Below are 19,424 nucleotides of genomic sequence, written 5' to 3'. Positions count from 1 at the left end.
GGTCTGGCCTATTCTCACCTCTAGTGAGGCAAGGGACTTTGGCGAAGTTTGTAGTGTAAGCTTTCCCTTCTCACATTATGCAATCCACACTCCTCCTTAGATCTATTTGTAATTAAATTGGTAAGAAAAGTAGGTGTTTTATATGGCATGATATTGATAATAGAAGGAAAAATCATACTGTGGCATGGAAGAATATTTGGCAACAAAAATACAACATTTCTTATGAAAGCTGGCTGAAAATTATGTTATGGGAGTCAAGATCTTTGGATTTCTGTAATTAAAAATTAAACTTTGAGGAACTTTAGCCCCACTGTTGTTTTTCTATTTTTATAGGCATAAATGTTGCTTGGACGACATGATTTTGAAATCTTGCTGTTGAATCTGATTATGTAATGATCATTCAAATGCTTCTGAAATGTTGTGTTTCATCACATATTTGCCATCCTCCTGTTTTAAGGATTCCAGATCTTATCAAACAAGGAGGTCACTTCTCTTGTACTCGTAACTCGTGTGTATAAGAAAGTTAATCAAGTAGCATATTGCGTATAGCTAAGTTATGTTTTATCTCATATTATTGACCTCACATTTTTTCCAATCATCTTTAGTTTTAATCAATGTAACAACTTATTTTTCTATCAGTTAAATTAAATGTCACAATAAGATAAATTAAACACAAAAGTAGACAATTTCAGGTATTCATCAATATACATCAATTTTACTGCTATAATAACTTAAAGGAAATAAAATAGCTAATTACAATTTGGTAGGTTGGTGCATTTATATACAGCAGATGGAGGCTGCTTGTAAGTAGGAATGTCATTGGCATCAACATAGCGAACTTCACCAGGTGCGAAAGACAGATCCCTATGCCTGAAATTCAAGAGACAAGAATAAAGAGAAACAAAAATGTGATACTATTATAGAATTAAAAACCTTAATAAAATCATACACATATGTGTATCCAGTTAGTTACCTTCTCAAATCTAGACCTATCAAACCAGCTTGAAGGATTGACAAGTTATCAGAATCTGGCGAGACTATAACGACTGTCTCACCAAAGTACTGAGTTTCAAGGATTGACATGAGTTGGGTCACACGAACAAATACATCTGCAACACTCTCATTTGGAGTTCCGTCATCAATCGGAGGAGGTTTTATTTTTGTAGATATACCATCTGATTCATATATCTGAACCACCACATCACACACATTCTTAACCTTATCAATTGCACAAATTCTACTTAGCTCCACAGCAATAAGTGAAATTGTAATGAAATATACATATATGCAACTTTTATAAAATAAACTCTACTCTATTAACAAGCTATCATCACATTAAAATAACAAAAATATATGCTATAGCACATGGCCAATGCTTCTGTGAACCAAGTGGTCTGTTGTGGATAATTGCTTAAAAGTCACACGAAATTATAATGACTGTTGACAAAACTCATGGAAAGTATAAGTTAACAATTAAGCACGTCTTTAATATTGAGACAGTAGCATAATTGTTGTGAATTCAACAAGATGAATTTTTATACACATATTTATTTTTCTTTATTTTTATCGAATTGCCGTGAGTCTTTGTTTAACCAAAAAGACCTATAGAAACATTAATTAAATGTCATCAACCATTGTTAGAGTTTGAATCACTTCTAAACAATAATTCACAGTGACCTATCAGAGTTTATCAAAGTGATAAAGATTAGGATTTGCCATATTAAAACACGTATAGCTGAAGTGAAGAAAAGAGCACATGAAGGGAGAATGGTACTTGGGAAACAGATTCCAAATTTTTTCCTTCATAAGCACCTAATCCCCGGGCATCAAGAAAGCTGTATTCTGGAACTATATAACTGAAATCAATAAATTCACAAACCCCAAATTATTATTATTTTTTAAAAAAAAGCATCATAAATATTAACCAGAATGATTAGTGAAAAGGCAAAATAACCTTCGAGTAATTGAATTAACAGAAGCAATAATCTCAGCAGTCTGATAAGCTCTTTGAGTAATAGCAGGCCAGATCCAACAGTTATTATCACAAGCACCCATTTCTTTCAAATCAAAAGCAGCTCTAATAGACTGTTTCTTCCCTCTATCAGATAAACCGTTATCCATAGAGGTTTTCGCCACAGGGTTGGTGTTTATCACTCCCATGCTCTCAAATTCTGATTCCCCAGACCTCACAAGATAATACCTTCCCATTAATTCACACCAAACAACAAAACTTTGTTCAGTAACAGCAACTAGAAGACACTATCACTTGAGATTAACTTGCATATAGTTTACGAGATTGATTAATTACCGGTTGGTGAGACGTGGTGGGGGCATGATGAAGAGACCACTGGCAGAGGCTACCGGCTCTGAGATTTTAAGAGAGACGTTGAAATTGAAGGAGACGGTGAATGCAGTTGTGGTGAGAAGATGGCGGCGACGGAGGAGGTTGTAGAATTGTTTGGGAGGAAGACATGGCGGTTGTGGGTGAGAAAGGTTTAATTGACACGTGTTGTTTGGTGCTAACATTATTTTTGGGTCGACTATCAGTATCGCATTTTAATGGCGGTGGTTTACTGCCTTATCAAAAAAGCAATAGCCTCCAAACTCCTACTTGAAACACTACGTGGATTTAGTATAAATAAATCTTCCTAGATTCTAAATATATGGTTTTTTTTTCTAAGAAACATTCTAAATCCTTGTCTCATTTTATAAACACTCACTAGAGTTTCAAATACTAATATATATTAGGCTAAATTACTGGTCCTTAATGTTTTAGTCTTTTATTTTTTTTTTTTGATTTGGTCCTTTATTTTAATTTTAAGTGACAATTTGATATTTTATGTTTTAAAATTTCAACAATGATATCCTTTTTTATACAAAAATTCAAAAAAAAATTCAATCAAAACTCATAAAATTAATTATATTTTTCAATATAATACAAATTTCATCAAATTCGTAATGCAAATCTTCAAATAAACTCATATTTTCATACTTTATTTAATATTTTTAGGAAGAAAGGACTAAATCCGAAAAAAAAAAGATAAATGACTAAAACGTTACTTAAAATTAAGTTAAAGGATCACATATGTAATTTAGCCTATATATTAACAAAAATGTCGGGTGTAATTATACGGTATGTGTATATTGTGTTTATCATGTATAAATTTATTTAATATTAATTTTTATATTTTAAAATAAATTAGTAATCATATTAAAGGTTAAATAGTTTCTAATATTTTTAATTCTAATATTTTTTTTATTTTACTACTCCTAAGTTTTTTTTATTTAATTAATATTCCTGCAAATATAGTAATTTGAGTATATAAAAGTGTAACCTTCAATTCAATTTTACATATTCCGTTTTTTTTCTGCATTCTATCATCATTAATACAACTCACTATTTCTAGCTTCCTGACGTATTATACTTTGTTTCTAAAAAAATTAAAAAATATTTTATTCGTCTCTGTAGCTAACTATATCAATTTACGAAACCAAAATAAAAAAATTATAATTGTAAAAAGTAAAAACACATTTAAATTAAATATTAATAAATATAAATTTGGACATAAATTAATAAATGCACCTAATAATTTGATTATGGACTTAAATTTAGGAACAAATTTTTTTCTTAATGGGCGTTTATAATTAGGAACAAAATGAGTATAGATTTAGCTTTTGTTTATATACCAAAAAAAATTTGCAAAATTGCATCTTTAATCATTTAAGTTTATTTAGTTTTCGAATAAATCATTTATTGTTGTTTTAAAATTTCAACAATGATATCCTTTTTTATACAAAAATTCAAAAAAAAATTCAATCAAAACTCATAAAATTAATTATATTTTTCAATATAATACAAATTTCATCAAATTCGTAATGCAAATCTTCAAATAAACTCATATTTTCATACTTTATTTAATATTTTTAGGAAGAAAGGACTAAATCCGAAAAAAAAAAGATAAATGACTAAAACGTTACTTAAAATTAAGTTAAAGGATCACATATGTAATTTAGCCTATATATTAACAAAAATGTCGGGTGTAATTATACGGTATGTGTATATTGTGTTTATCATGTATAAATTTATTTAATATTAATTTTTATATTTTAAAATAAATTAGTAATCATATTAAAGGTTAAATAGTTTCTAATATTTTTAATTCTAATATTTTTTTTATTTTACTACTCCTAAGTTTTTTTTATTTAATTAATATTCCTGCAAATATAGTAATTTGAGTATATAAAAGTGTAACCTTCAATTCAATTTTACATATTCCGTTTTTTTTCTGCATTCTATCATCATTAATACAACTCACTATTTCTAGCTTCCTGACGTATTATACTTTGTTTCTAAAAAAATTAAAAAATATTTTATTCGTCTCTGTAGCTAACTATATCAATTTACGAAACCAAAATAAAAAAATTATAATTGTAAAAAGTAAAAACACATTTAAATTAAATATTAATAAATATAAATTTGGACATAAATTAATAAATGCACCTAATAATTTGATTATGGACTTAAATTTAGGAACAAATTTTTTTCTTAATGGGCGTTTATAATTAGGAACAAAATGAGTATAGATTTAGCTTTTGTTTATATACCAAAAAAAATTTGCAAAATTGCATCTTTAATCATTTAAGTTTATTTAGTTTTCGAATAAATCATTTATTGTTGAACCTTCGACGTTTTTTGGTTAACCTTTGTTATATTCCTTTTCGATCTAGTATCTTTACTTTTCTTCTTTTTAATTTGGGTCTTATTTAAAACATTAATTTATGAGTATTCTACCATGAACCCCCGCGCCTAAACCCATCATCCCCTCAATCAACGTGATATTACAATTTTACACTTCTATAAAACCTTCAATTTTTTTACCACTCACTTTTCACCTCTTTTGTCAAAACTTTAAATAATTCACTATAACTTTCGAATATTTTCAAATTTTTTATAAGTTTCTAACAATTCGAAAATTTCCAACAAAAGTTTCCAAAAATTCAAAAATTTGAAACTTCTGAAAGTTTCGAATATTTTTAGATGTTTCAAATTTTTGAAATATGTATTACATTTTGAAAATTTGGAAAGTTTTGAAAGTTTTCAAATGTGAAAAGTTTCAAAAGTTTCAAAAGCAACAAATTGTTCCCTTTTCATCAACAAATTGACCTCCACAATAGAAGTCAATATAAAAGACATTCATTTTACAATGTGTCAAAAAAAAAAAAAAACTCAACACCCATTTGAGTTAAAATCATCAATGTTTAAAAATTTTGAGATACAATTACAAATACTAATAACCCTTCAAAATACTTTAAAAAATATATATATATAACACATGTGTGACCACTTATGCTGAAATCAACTTCTACAAATAGAAAAAACAATATATGACGTACCACTCATAGTTATCATTTATACATTACACATTGAATATGATTTAACCCAACTATACTATTACTATACAAATTAAAATAAACACTTGCTAAAACAAACGACAAAAACTAAAAAGAAAGAAAGAAAAAAAACATAAATAATCATCATCAAGCTAGACTACAACATACCTTAGTAAGAATGATGTTCGCTGACTTTGATTGATCTAAATCTCCCTTTCAATGAAACCTTAATTCCTCCTTATGAGAATCATCGTGTAAATGTCATTATTTTTCCTAATTCTATTTTCTATTCATAAATGAATAATAACCTTAACTTGTTTATTTTAGAAGGAAAAAAAGTATAATAAGTTAAAGTTTAATTATCTGAGAATAAAAAAGAGTGTCATGGTTAGCCACGTAGCCCCATGAAAACTACACATACATGTTTACGTTCGTGTTTCATTTTTTTTTAAAGGAAATATCTCAAAAGGGTATTATTGGTAACATATATTGAATTAACAATTTGAATTGCAAACAAAAAGTAACATAAAAGACAAAACTGAGAAAATAAACATAAAAGACTTATCCGAAAACCAGGTCAAATTTAAAGAACAAAAAGTGTGTTCTTGATTAAATGCTATTATTTGTTTTTCACCCATACAAAATCAAATGTATTTGATTTAGTATTTACTATATGACATTAATTTTATGTTAAAAAATGTGATGTGACAAATGAAGTATATGTCCTTATTTTTCAATATAATTATATGTATCACGTGTCAACATTAGAAAAGTCGATAGTAACACGTGATCTTGAAACAAATAGTATCATGTAACATAACATGTTACATCAATACTGTCACGTGACATTAACACGTGTACAACTAACTTTGTTGAAATATTCTATATAAGTAATCATTTAGTTAAAAAGTGAAGTATTTCAATTCCAATACATTGAGTAAAACTTACTATGTTAATCTTCTTAAACAAAACTCTTAAAATACTTGTTTGCATTTGTCAAATGATACAAAGGCAATATATCATTTGATAGAATGATATTTTTTGGGTACAATGATACAATGACTTATATTATGAGAAAAATATCGTGTTTAAGTGTGAGTGGTTGATACAATCGTATTTGCATCTTATTATCTTTGTTGTGTGCATGTTTTTAGTTCAATTGGTTAAAATTTCTTTAATTTGGTTTAGTTTTTATATCAATCAAGTTATTGCATTTGGTATTTCTTGTTTTATAGGAAGGAAGCACTTTAGTGTTGGAAAAAGACTTGAATGAAGTGGTTTAAATTTGGAGACATTTTAAAAGAGATTTGAATGCAAACATGGAGGCAAAAAGTGTAGAACGGAAAACACAAGAAATGGTATTTTGAATTGTGTTTCATTTTAAAAACTTTTTGGCTTAATTACAGTTTTGGTCCCCCTATTTTAGCTGAATCGCAAAAATAGTCTCCCCATTTTATTTTTTTTTTCCAATTTTGGTCCTCCAAACAGAATTTTGTTCCAAAACTTGATGAAGTTTCATTTTTCAAATCACACCACACCATTTATAATCATAGATTTCATGTACAATTGTTGTACCACGAGATCTTAAGGCATTGTGTGACTTAAATGAATGCAAAAAAAAATAAAATTTCATCAAGTTTTGGACCAAAATTATGTTTGGGGGACTAAAATTGGGGAGAAATAAAATGAGGGAACTACTTTTGCGATTCAGCTAAAATATAGGGACCAAAACTGCAATTAAATCACACTTTTTAATATGGCTAAGCTATAGTAAAGAAAACGGGACATATCAACAACATATAAAAGAATAACACATATCATTTATCATGGTTCACCAATAACACATTTATATATATCTAGTCTCTTTAACCTGAAAGATTTAATTCGCTAGTTTACCATATAATAACACTTTCACTGAACATCTACTAGTCAAATTGTACGTGTTCAAGTTTTTTCAACCTTATAGCTTAGTACAGTCAAATTAAGGGCAACCACTACTGGGTTAGATTACAAGATAATAGGTTAGGATTTTCCTGAGATAGCTCTTACATGAGAGTGTTTACAAATTTGTTCTTCCAAAAAAAATTCTCACTACTTACGTAAAATGAAAGATTAAGAGCAATAATACATATGAGGGTGTATGTGCTTATAACTTGTCCATTTCTTATTTTTCCAATGAGGAATGCACACCCTTTTATAGATATTGTTTAGGGTTTCTGATCGTTGTCATGATTGCAATAAATTAACATGAATCGTGAATTTTCGTATCATATCTTTTGAGATTGATTTGCCATATAAACTTTTCAAAACAGATCTTTGTAATTGATTCAATGTATCTTAGTATGAATGCAGAAAAACAGATGATACAATGATTATAGCATGTCTTAGAAACCTTCAAAAAAGTTGTAGGTTCATGATGTTCATCAGAGGATACGCAAATACTTTGTCTAATTTGGAGCGTTGGCTTTCATCAGAGCGTTGACTTCTTTTAGAGCATACATCATGAATCATAGTCAAACGACCAAATGCTTGATATGATGATGTGGTTATCACAGGAAGACGATTACTTACTTGTCAAGCTTATCAGAGGAAGATGAATAAAACATAGTTGCATTTAGCAGAGGCAACTGAAACATAGGATATCATGTATTTTTAGAGTTAGCACAACCCGAACATTGTTTGCATTATCAAAGTCAACTAAAACAAAGTGTCGCTTGCATCGGAGTAAAGCGAAGTCTTATTGTTCCTTTGTCATAGTTCAATTAATAGATGATATGACATAAGAACCTATATAATTCACTTAATATGAGACCTGCACACTTACTTAAAACATAAATGCATTAAATTATTTCCACAATCTGATTTTACTATCATTAAAACAAGTAAGAGTCATAGTTCTTCAAACCAACTTCGTTTTGATAGAAAGAACCACAAGCATAGTGTGTTAGCTAACACACCCACATTTGTTGTTTTGCTGTTTCACTAAGTATGGGAAGAGACACAACTAAACACATGTTAATTGAAACAACCGTGCTTTGTGATGGGATTATTGTTTTCACGTTTTATTGTGAAACATGAGCAGGGTGTGGCATATGTGAGATTCGTGTTTCATAAGTTGAAGTCTATGTTCTAGTTTTTTTTAGTTCTATTTTAGTTGGGTTTTGACCTCTTTGTTGTCTGTGTATAAATACGACTTAAAAAACAGGTTTTAGGGTTTTAAAATTAAGACTTTAGGTGGTGCTTTTATCAAGCTCTTCTTTCTTCCTCCTTCTCGAGTTCCCAATTTTAATGTTCTTAATTTATTTCATGGATTATTCTTATACAATGTTTGAGTAGTTTTCTTATTTATAGGACTGGGTACAACCTTTTATTTAGGGGGAGGACCAGTATGTGAACCTTATAATTGGAACTATAGGAATGAAACTCGAGACTAAAATCACGAGAGTAGGTTTGGTCGTTAGAGGAATCAATGAATTATCATAAAATTTAAAAGGTTCAATCTAAATTCAATTACCACAAAAGTATGACTCGTTTAATTGGACATGATTCTTGTATCTCGAGAGGGAACACTAACCATATTAAGATAGTTCACCTTCTATTGAGATTTAATATTAATAAAAGGAAAGTCGATCTAGACTCGTTAGTTATCATTGACAACCCTGATGTTGAAAATCTTCTTGTTATCACAAAAATCGTTTTTAATTTATTGCAATTTATTTTATGGTTACTATTTCATTATTTTGTTGTTACAAATTTCTTTTAACCAAATTATTTGCTCCCTTAATTTAATTAAATTATAATTAATTGGTATTCATAGACACAATTCATGTGGATTCAGTATTTTTACTACTTGACAAAAATTGTGCGGATTTTTCACATCAACGGTTAAGTTCTATATCGACTACAAATCAGTAAATTTTTGAATATATAAGAGATGTGACTCATATACCAATACTTTAAGGTTTCAATTTGAGATGTGGTGTCAAAATTTATTGCAGACTTGAAACATTTGACCCATTGTTGCTCCCACGTCCATTGACTCTCCAATAAGTGATAGTGTGAGTGGTTAAGTCATATGTCAACTATGAATAAATAAAATATTAAATATATAAAAGATGTTAATATGATTTTGAAATATTTGACTCATTATTACTCTTATGCTTTTCTAGACTCCCTTAATAAAAAATAGGATATCCTTCCACAAACAAACTTCAATAGAGAACTTATTCTAACCTAATCCTGTTTATCTTCAGTCAAACCAATACATTTTGAATCTACTTATTCAAAATTTAAATGTTGCTTTCCTTTTTTCTTTTTGAGGCACTTTCCTCTTGGAATACTAATAGCACACGTAACAATAAAAATGTTAAACATTTATTAATATATAGTTTAAAATCAATATGTTTTTGGACAAAGTTATAGTCAATATTTTTTAGCTAAAAAAGTCAATATTTATTTATATATTAAAAAAATGTAGTAAGCAGTAAAATTAATTATCAACAATTAAAAAAATAGTCAACCACTTAAATACGTGGAATTAATATCTGAAAAAATTAATTAAAAGTAAAACAAATTTTAATAGAATCAAATAGTCAACCATTCAATACTATATTTTTTAAAGATGTTTATATTCAAACTAATTCAAATCAAAATCTCAAACTGATAAACAATAAATAATTATATAAAATCAAATATTATTGGACACTTTTAGATCTATTTATGTGAAAATCAATTGAATTTTGAACTCATTGTTTAAAATAAAATCAAATTGTATATATAAATTTTAATATATTTTTATTAAAACGACATATTATATTAGTATATTATTTATTAGTTTTAAATTTTTTGATAATACTTTCATACTTTTCAAAATAATCTATAGTTGTTGTTAAATAATGTTAATTTGTTATATATAATATTAGTTTTTAATCAAATTATGCTTTAAAAAAAATATAAATCGGACCAAATTGCCTATCTTATTAATCATTAGAGCTAATTACTATTATTATTTTAAATATAATTCATACCACATTGCAACACTTTATAATAATCTCATAAAATGTCATATAGTATATATTTCATTTTTCTCATTTTAATGTACATTTTATTATTCAAAATGAAAATATTTATTTTTACTATATAAGATACACGTTAATGATATGTGGCCAGATGTAACTTATGTTGCAATATCTAACATTTCTAAATAATAACATTCACTATCTTACGAATGATTTTCAAGTCAAAATTTGTATTTTTATAATTCTTATCTCTTCTTGTAACAAATAACGTTATTCTATTTAAAATAATAATAAAAAGTGTGATATGACACTTGAATGTTACAAATATTTTTAATGATAAAAATAATTTGAGCATGTTAGTTTTTCTGTAAAATATTTTTTTAATTAATTTTTTATTCGTTTTGAAACTATAATTAAATTATGTGACAAATGTTATATCTATAAAAAAAAATTATCGTAAAAAAGAAAGAAAATATAATTTGAAAATAGAAACACAATTTTGTGTTTTACAGATTTTTATTTTATTTTTAATTTTCACTCATTATCAAAAGTCTGTGTCATTTTTTTATTTAATTGATTTTCACATAAAAAAATTAAACTATGATTTTATTTAAAAAATTCATACATCATCATTAATGACTTAATAATGTTAATGACTTAACAATATATATCATCAAATTTTCTTACGATTTAATTTAATGATATTTGGTAGTTTAGAGATTAAATGATGTTAATTTATTTTTGAATCAAGAACTAGTATGTTGTGGTTGTTTTGTATGAAGGATAAAATAAAAAAGTAGAAATACAAAAAAAAAAAATGGAAAAGAGGAGAAGGGAGTGAAGTGGGTCAGAGGCACACGTTTAGAAGAGGCAATTCCATGTGCCCACATGGATGAGGGAAACAGGAGAACCAAGGAACAACAGCACGAAGAAGACGATTAATCAATCAATAACAACCAACACAACTCAAACCCTAATATTTCTCATCTTTAATTATTATTTTTCTCGCACTTAACCCAATTATCATATTATATACCTAAATTATCAGAAGATAGAAGAATTAGAAGAAGATGAAGGAAAGCAGTGATGGTTTTGTAAGAGCGGATCAGATTGATCTGAAGAGCATAGATGAACAGCTTGAGAGGCATCTCAACAAGGTGTTGACTATTGACAAGAAAAAGCGCGTTGAAGAAGAAGATTCTGCTACTTCTGCTACCTCTGATCACGTTCGTGTTCACACCAGCGCCACTACTTCTCCAACATCCATCAAGTTCAAAACTAACTTCAAGAAGCAAAAACAAGAATGGGAAATTGATCCTTCCAAACTTATCATCAAGAGTGTTATTGCTCGTGGCACTTTTGGCACTGTTCATCGTGGTGTCTATGATTCTCTAGATGTTGCTGGTTTGTTCTATTTTCTCTCTCTTTTTGTTTATTTAAGTGTTGTGTTTAATTTTGCTTATCAGATTCAGATGCTTAATTCCCTTTTAAAATTATTATTATTTTCTCTTTGATAAAGAGTTGACTTTTTTAATGAATTTTGAGGTTGAATTGTGGAAATAATATCAATTTGGGTGATGTTTTTAGGTTATGGTCTTGGTCTTATGGTGAGGTGGATGTAATGAAATTTGATGTTATTGTTTTGTTGGTTGTTCTTATGGTAAAAATTCAGTTAGTAGTTTCTTTTTATGCATTTCAATGACCATGGATTGTAATTACTTACTTGATACTCAGTTAAATTGCTTGATTGGGGTGAAGAAGGCCAAAGGACAGAAGCTGAGGTTTCTTCACTGAGGGCAGCCTTCATACAGGAAGTTGCTGTTTGGCATAAACTTGATCATCCCAATGTCACTAAGGTTGATTTCATTTTATTCAGCTTCAACTTATTGTGTTATGTTTTTATTGTTTGTATATAATATGATGAGCTTGTGGTTTCAATGTTGCATGTGCTATTGTTGTTTGATTGGTTTTTTCTTTTATATGGGGTGGGAACCGTTAACTTCTTTCCTTTATGGGATTCATTTTCCGGAAAATGCTTGTCAGTCCTTTTTTTAAGTATACCTTTGCGTATTATATCTATGCATAATTACATACAACGTATCTGCTTTCCCGCTGTAGACCCTTTCCGTTGTTGGGCATACTTGCATATAGTAGTTATCGAATCAAAATTCTAATCACGAGTCAGTAGACCATTTTCCGAGTCGTAAATTGAATCTTGTTATGAATTGTAAGATACATGATCAATTTATTTAAGGCCTTTTTAAGTAAAAAAAACAAGTGGTTTTATCAAATACAAAAAAGTAAAAGCAAGTGACGTAAGCACAATACATAAGTTTACACATCATATACGACAAAAAAGTGGGCGCACAACACCCCGTAGGCAAGAAGATTAAAATTGCACTGCAGGAGGGAGAAGGGTAAATAAATTTGTGTGTGAGGACTCTTCTACAGTTATTTGGAATATTGGCTTTTGGAAGATTTTATTATTTTCTTAAAAAGATGCGGGAAAAACCCTAACATTTCAGAAACCAGGTAGCAGCACCCTGCATGTTTCGAGGCTGCACCTGCTGCAAAATGTCAGTTGTGTGATTTAGGGGCATGTTGCGATTCATCAGAATGAATGGAGATTTGGTTGCGGTGTATGTCCAAATAGATACGCACATCGATTTGTATTAATTGGGTCTGATTTTGTTTCAAATCGAGATACGACTCACATTTATTTTGGGATACTGATAACCATTGTCAAGTGATTAGGTCATTTTGTAATTCTTTTATACTCAAGGATGCAAGTTATATAATTTTATGAGTTTCCTTCTTAACTGCATCATCACTACCTTCCTACCTCCCTTCTCTGCTCTTCCTTCATTTACATTCAGCTTGATTTTTTTTTTTTGCTAGCTTGGAAGGGGCTTCTTTCTTCATTGTTGAGGGCTCTGTAATTATTATTAATTTATGAAAAAATCTTCATATATATTGTTTAAAGAGCACAAGGTATGCAGGTTGCGCAATGCAATGGTTTTCTGTAAATTTTTATTTGCGAAATACAAGAAATTCTAATATTTTCTGGAAAATAAAAATGTAACTTTATTTACAATATATGGTTTAACTAACCTAGATATGCATCTCTTACTGAAACTAGTCTTTCACATCAGAGGATAAAAATGAATTTGAATAGGCATTTTCTATTTGGTTCAACATCCTTTCTACTGTTGAACAAAACATGTAATTTAAATTCATTTTTATCCTCTGATGTGAAAGACTAGTTCCAGTCTAGAGCACTTTGAAGTTGCGTCAATTAACGCATAGAATGATAATCATATCAAAACTGACTCGTTTTACCTGAAGAAATCGTCATTCATTCTTAGATCAGCTTCAAGTCTTCAGGTTTCTATAATTTATGGTGAATCTGTTCTTTAAAAGAATTTACATTTTTACCATGTTCTTCTCTCAATGCACTTCAGCTTTTACCTGACCAAATAACAGATATCCTGTATCTTTCTTGCATTAAAGTCCTTCCATTTGGTATGCCAGGTGTTCTTTTCTTTGTAGTTCCCTTTTCTGCAACCAAAGTTTTATGCAAGTTTAGAGAACAAGTATCTATGTCTCTCTTTGCTTCTTTTCATCATGACATATTCTATTTCCTGTGTTATGATATCTTGTGATATTTGGTAGTTACTTTTTATTTTCTCTCTTTTCATTTGTTATTATGCACTTTTCTGAAAGCGTCTTGTTTACATATTTAGTTTATAGGGGCAACAATGGGATCTGCAGAATTGCAGATTCAAACTGATAGTGGCCTAATTAGCATGCCAAACAATGTCTGTTGTGTTGTTGTGGAGTATCTTGCTGGAGGTACGTTGAAATCATACCTAATAAAGAACAGAAGGAGGAAATTAGCTTTTAAGGTTGTCATCCAGCTGGCGCTTGATTTAGCAAGAGGGTATATATCTATTTTAATTGATGTTTAGCAGATTGGTGAAAAAAAGCGCATAATTTGTCTTTATAACTACTCAACTTGAACTCAAATGGTTTTACAGGCTGAGTTATCTTCACTCTCAGAAGATTGTCCACAGAGATGTGAAGACAGAGAACATGCTGCTGGATAAGACTCGCACGGTTAAAATTGCTGATTTTGGGGTTGCACGAGTGGAAGCATCAAATCCCAATGATATGACTGGGGAGACTGGAACTCTTGGTTATATGGCTCCAGAGGTGTGTAGTCAATAACTGCAAAATCCCTTTAAAATTAGAAATTATTGTACTAGCATGTCCCTAGTGGAAAGTCATGCAGTTTCTAAATACGATCCTCACTTGTTGAAATTTGAAATGACCTTGTTATGTGAAAACTTTGTCTATCTCCTCATAGATTTAATTAAATAAGACTATGAGAATTTATGAATGTATGAAGAAAGAGATAGGTATGAGAAAAAAAAACTTTCATAGGACAGGACTTTGTCGTGTGAAAATCTCATGCGAGAGGACCCATTCCTTCTGATGGGGAATGGGTATATCTAGCTCCAATTTATCCAGTTGGGGGTGGGTATCTTCAATCTTCGCTGCCATTCTAAGAGTTCTTCAATGTGGATAAATGATGACCTTAACGTGGCTGCAAATAGTGTTTGGTAAAATTCGAGTTCAAATCCTGGTTCGAACAATTCTTAGTTAGACGTTACTTCCCGGCCAAAATCTGAATTACTAGGGTTCCCTTTCCGTGAGAACTGGAGAGTTAAGACCAAAAAATATGGCTGCAAATAGTGTGTGAAACTTCGAATAAGAAAAGAAATAGACAGGATAAAACTTATTAAGTTGTTCAAAGAGAAAGCTGTTGTAATTGACTATTCATTTTTTCCTAATGGGGTTGGCTGCTTGCAGGTTTTAAATGGAAACCCCTATAACAGGAAATGTGACGTGTACAGTTTCGGCATCTGTTTATGGGAGACATATTGTTGTGACATGCCGTATCCTGACCTAAGTTTCTCAGAAATTACTTCAGCTGTTGTTCGCCAGGTATTCTTGCTAGTTGCTACTCTGTTGTGATTGGTTGTCTCATTTAAGCAATGCATAATTATCACTGTGGTGGATTCAGTGCTTTGTGAATTGATTACAATTACATTATTATTTTCTGTTTGAGTTCAGAATTTGAGACCAGAAGTACCAAGATGCTGCCCAAGTTCTCTTGCAAATGTAATGAAGAAATGCTGGGACGCCAGTCCTGATAAGCGGCCAGAGATGGATGAGGTAGTTTCGATGCTGGAGGCCATTGACACATCCAAAGGTGGAGGTATGATCCCTAATGATCAGCAGCAGGGTTGTTTTTGCTTCCGCAAGCATAGAGGGCCATGAAGTTCTATTATGTAGTCCACAGCAAACAATTTGGTCTAAGTGGTTTTTCACTATTTGAAGAATCAAATTTGTATCTATGGTGAGAATACAGAAATTGGATACTGTAATGAAATGAGGGAAATACACAGTAGCAGGTATAGGTTGGAGGAGCTGTGGTTTGATGTGTAAAGCTGTACCTCTGATTTTCTTTTACTCTTACCTTTTTTTTTTCTCCACCTTGGTTTGAGTTTTGTGGGTATGAGTATTAATTTCAGCCAATGTTGAGGATTGGCATTGTTGCCTCCTAGTTGGATCTTCATTATATTATACTATATATTATATACTGATGCAAACTTGCAATCATAATTGATGTGATTAAGTTGGATCCATTGGCTCGGTATTCTAATCTACTAGCTTTTAGTATCTTTACTTAATGCTGGTATTTTTCGAATAGTTGGATCCATTGGCTCGGTAACTAGTATTTATCAATATAGAATAGGGAGAAAACAACCGTCAATATCAATGTTTCACTGTTCGTGTTTAATTATAAAAGAATAAAAAAGGACAGCAAAATAACAGTCAAACACTATATAGTATGACAGATAATTAAATCTTTTAAACACGTTTTTAGAGGTTCAATTCTGATTGCTTGATAATTAAATTTTAAACATGTGATTGGAGGTTTGATCCTGATTGCTTGAATTTAAAGGTAACTTATGGTTCAAAATCTATTATGCTATGTAGGTCGTGAACATTCTGTATTTTCATTTATGATAAATATGTCATTTTCCCCTGTCATCTAATGATTATTATAATCTCTTGATAAATATAAGCAAACTCAAATGAGCCTATACATCGTTTAGGTACACAACACTCGCTCTAATTATCTGAAGTAACTCAACTCTACAAGAGATCAGTGCTATGATTTCAACAATTTGAAAATAAGTTATTCCTGTCAAAAAAAAGAGAGAAAAAGGAAAAATCCCCATGGACCTCGGTATGTATTGTAATGAACAACAACATTTTTTCTTTGAACTTCCACTGTCTTTCTGTCAATCATACCATGTTGATACTAGGCGAAGCATCGTCGTCCCACCTCGTTGTTCGGTAGTAAATGCCATAAAGGATGAGCTGAAGCAATCCAGAAAGTGTTCCCAACCCATTGGGAATCTATGCAATTCAAAAAATTCATTAGCAATCATAATAAAAAATTGCATGGACACTTTTTGGATGTAGGTTCAATTCCGCTCTTTGAAACAAAAAAAAAAATTATTAGCGTCGTTTTCATGGACAATGCAAAACGACGACGATTAATAAATTTAAAAATAAAAAATCAAGGAAATAAAAAGAATCTTATATTGTTGCTTGAAACTTGTGTTTATATTTTCATGTCATATGATATTGTGATAAAGTTTTTAAATATTTAGGAAGTATGATTTCAAAGGCCTAACCAGTTCAACCAAAATGTAAATTAAATAGAGTATAGATAGTTAGAACAAAATAAAAAAAAATAATAATAATATAGCTTATTACCACTATGAATGGATCCCATTTGAGGAGTGCATAAATGGTCCAGACGACTCCATTGAGGAAGTTGGCAACTGAAAGTAAGAAAGGCATATACTTCACGCTCTTCGTTCTAATTACTTGACGCTGCTCTTTTTTTTTAGGGAAGAAAATTTTAAAAAGCAAATAAAAAGGTAAGAAATTTATACTGTTAAATTATTAATTAAGAAAGTTAACGATACGTACCATCACAGTCAAAGGTGCAAAGTACATAAGGACATTGAAGATTACGCATATACATCCAACAATGAGCCTTCTATCCTTGTGGGCGGAAACAAGATACATGACAAGAAATATCACCAACACAAGGAACACGAGTTCAACTAGAATTATCAACAATATCTTCTTCTGAAATTATTTAATTTCATTATTAAGTTAGTTATATTAATATTGATAAGTGAAAGACCAAGTAATCATCCAAAATAAAATATAAACAAAAATGATAGTCAAAAAGTTTGAAGTGTTTCTCACGCGTTTACTCCAGTCAGAGAATACGAAGAAGACGAGAGTGTAGATTATCTCAATGACCAAGCCAAAACTATTAATAGTGATGACAAGAGTGTTATTTTCAGTCACGAAGGGCAATCCATAGAATGCCCACATTGCACAATTGAGTACAGTTACCACATATGGATCAGGTTTGAAATCTTGCACTGATTTTGCTTTCCATATTTTTATAAATGTAGGCCTGCATATTACAAATAAGTATTTTTGCTACTAATCATTATCACCACTCAATCAAATTCATCCATCAACTACAAGAAAAACAAAGAGAAAGAGGGAGAGAGATTTACAGTGGAGACATGAATAAACAAAAAGAGATGACATTTCCTGCAAATAAAACAAAAAAATACATTTATTAGTAAAAATAAATCTACAAGGTTATATTTTAGAGCTATATATATATATATTAGACTATCCCCGCACGCAATATTGCACTCTTATACCAACTGGTAACTAAAACTTATTTAAGAGATTGATTTTCCTCAACATTTTTTTTCATATACACAATATGAAATTGAATAATAATCTTATACTTAAAGAACACTATCTAGCACTCATGTGACTAATTAAAAATACTAAGAAAAAAGTATGAGGTGCTATAAATTCAACTCTTGCTCTTTCTTAGCAAAAAAATAAAATAAAATTCTTGTGTATGTTTGAATTGATAATGAATTAAGTAAAATTTAAAAAATCTAAAGTATAGTGTTTGTCAAAATTACATTGACTTAATGTGATTTCATTAATTATACCGTCAATCTAAACATGTATATGTCACAAACATTCTTTCACTAAATTGTCATGATACACTATCTTATTGACATGAATCCCATGATGTCCACACAAATAAAAACAACTTAGCCATTTAGACAAGAATTATTCACGTGATTCGTGATTAATTTCTTTTAGGATAAATAACAATGCTCCAAAATATATATAGATACAAATTTTATAATGGAAGGTGGAAAAAGAAAAGTTGAAGAAACGGAGAAAAACTCAGGTATTTTTTGTACCGACCAATTACTCCAATAGCGGTTCTTATTGTATCGGTGTTAGCCATGATTGCAACATTCAAAGAAGAAGCCGAAGAAAGATGGTGAAAACAAAAGAAGAATGTAAAGTAAAATTGTTTATTAAATAAAATTTTAATATTTGTAGTTAAAACAATATGCCATATATAGATATTCCTAACATTTAACTAAGTTTGGGTGAAGTTTTAGTTCTAGACCGCAACAAGTGTGAAGGGCTGACTGGGTGAACTTGAATTCTAGCCACAGGAAGTTTCTCTTTCTTCGGAATGCATTTGCTTAAACATCTAAATGACACAATTGATTCCTATCCATTCGCATATATTTTATTTTCAATGATTGGTTTATGTATTTATACTTTTTGTTGAAATTTTAGACAGGAAATGAATCATACTAAGATAATATTCAATTACAATTCCTCAAACATAAAAACTGCCTATGATTTATATATGATAATAGCCCTTTGAATTCAGTCAAAGAAAATTCCTAATACAAAAAAGAAAGAGAAATAATCTATTTGACAAGTTATTATAGGAAAATAGTAATAGTAATAACAACAACAACAAAAAGGGTGAAACCAAACATTGTTAATTTAGCA

General features: G+C 29.8%; 3 protein-coding genes across 4 annotated transcripts; 1 reads left to right on the top strand and 2 right to left on the bottom strand.

Moving 5' to 3' along the window:
- Positions 1-639: 639 nt before the first annotated feature.
- Positions 640-2,673, bottom strand: LOC101492259 (uncharacterized). Of its 2 annotated transcripts, none has more exons than XM_004508802.3 (5): positions 2,309-2,673; positions 1,955-2,200; positions 1,775-1,856; positions 974-1,218; positions 640-870 (listed from the first exon to the last, which is right to left on the bottom strand). In XM_004508802.3, exons 1-5 carry the CDS (start codon positions 2,524-2,526, stop codon positions 750-752), a joined length of 912 nt encoding a protein of 303 aa, XP_004508859.1. In that variant the 5' UTR covers positions 2,527-2,673; the 3' UTR covers positions 640-749. The 2 variants fall into 2 exon arrangements, with proteins under 2 accessions (XP_004508859.1, XP_004508860.1); XM_004508803.3 differs by having other exon boundaries at positions 974-1,188.
- An 8,549-nt stretch (positions 2,674-11,222) lies between these two features.
- On the top strand, positions 11,223-16,131 carry LOC101491924 (serine/threonine-protein kinase 52-like). Its single transcript, XM_004508801.4, has 6 exons — positions 11,223-11,813; positions 12,144-12,265; positions 14,153-14,349; positions 14,447-14,621; positions 15,282-15,416; positions 15,546-16,131. Exons 1-6 carry the CDS (start codon positions 11,480-11,482, stop codon positions 15,750-15,752), a joined length of 1,170 nt encoding a protein of 389 aa, XP_004508858.1. The 5' UTR covers positions 11,223-11,479; the 3' UTR covers positions 15,753-16,131.
- Positions 16,132-16,529: 398 nt separating this feature from the next.
- LOC101491395 (bidirectional sugar transporter SWEET5) lies at positions 16,530-19,251 on the bottom strand. Its single transcript, XM_004508799.4, has 6 exons — positions 18,816-19,251; positions 18,092-18,128; positions 17,769-17,985; positions 17,484-17,645; positions 17,265-17,384; positions 16,530-16,901 (listed from the first exon to the last, which is right to left on the bottom strand). Exons 1-6 carry the CDS (start codon positions 18,856-18,858, stop codon positions 16,788-16,790), a joined length of 693 nt encoding a protein of 230 aa, XP_004508856.1. The 5' UTR covers positions 18,859-19,251; the 3' UTR covers positions 16,530-16,787.
- Between the last annotated feature and the right edge of the window lie 173 nt (positions 19,252-19,424).

Source organism: Cicer arietinum, chromosome 7 (assembly GCF_000331145.2).
Source record: "Cicer arietinum cultivar CDC Frontier isolate Library 1 chromosome 7, Cicar.CDCFrontier_v2.0, whole genome shotgun sequence".
NCBI lineage: Eukaryota > Viridiplantae > Streptophyta > Magnoliopsida > Fabales > Fabaceae > Cicer > Cicer arietinum.
The sequence above is the reverse complement of the archived record's forward strand: the minus strand, read 5'-3'. Positions and strand labels throughout refer to the sequence as shown.

Coding starts and splice junctions, on each gene's coding strand:
- LOC101491924 (XM_004508801.4), top strand. CDS start 11,480: ATGAAGGAAAGCAGTGATGGTTTTGTAAGAGCGGATCAGATTGATCTG. Junction 12,266..14,152: donor ATCATCCCAATGTCACTAAG/GTTGATTTCATT, acceptor TTACATATTTAG/TTTATAGGGGCAACAATGGG. Junction 14,350..14,446: donor GCGCTTGATTTAGCAAGAGG/GTATATATCTAT, acceptor ATGGTTTTACAG/GCTGAGTTATCTTCACTCTC.
- LOC101491395 (XM_004508799.4), bottom strand. CDS start 18,858: ATGGCTAACACCGATACAATAAGAACCGCTATTGGAGTAATTG. Junction 17,986..18,091: donor TGTTTATTCATGTCTCCACT/GTAAATCTCTCT, acceptor TGTAATATGCAG/GCCTACATTTATAAAAATAT. Junction 17,646..17,768: donor TCTCTGACTGGAGTAAACGC/GTGAGAAACACT, acceptor AAATAATTTCAG/AAGAAGATATTGTTGATAAT.
- LOC101492259 (XM_004508802.3), bottom strand. CDS start 2,526: ATGTTAGCACCAAACAACACGTGTCAATTAAACCTTTCTCACCCACAA. Junction 2,201..2,308: donor CCACCACGTCTCACCAACCG/GTAATTAATCAA, acceptor ATTAATGGGAAG/GTATTATCTTGTGAGGTCTG. Junction 1,857..1,954: donor GTTAATTCAATTACTCGAAG/GTTATTTTGCCT, acceptor TATTGATTTCAG/TTATATAGTTCCAGAATACA.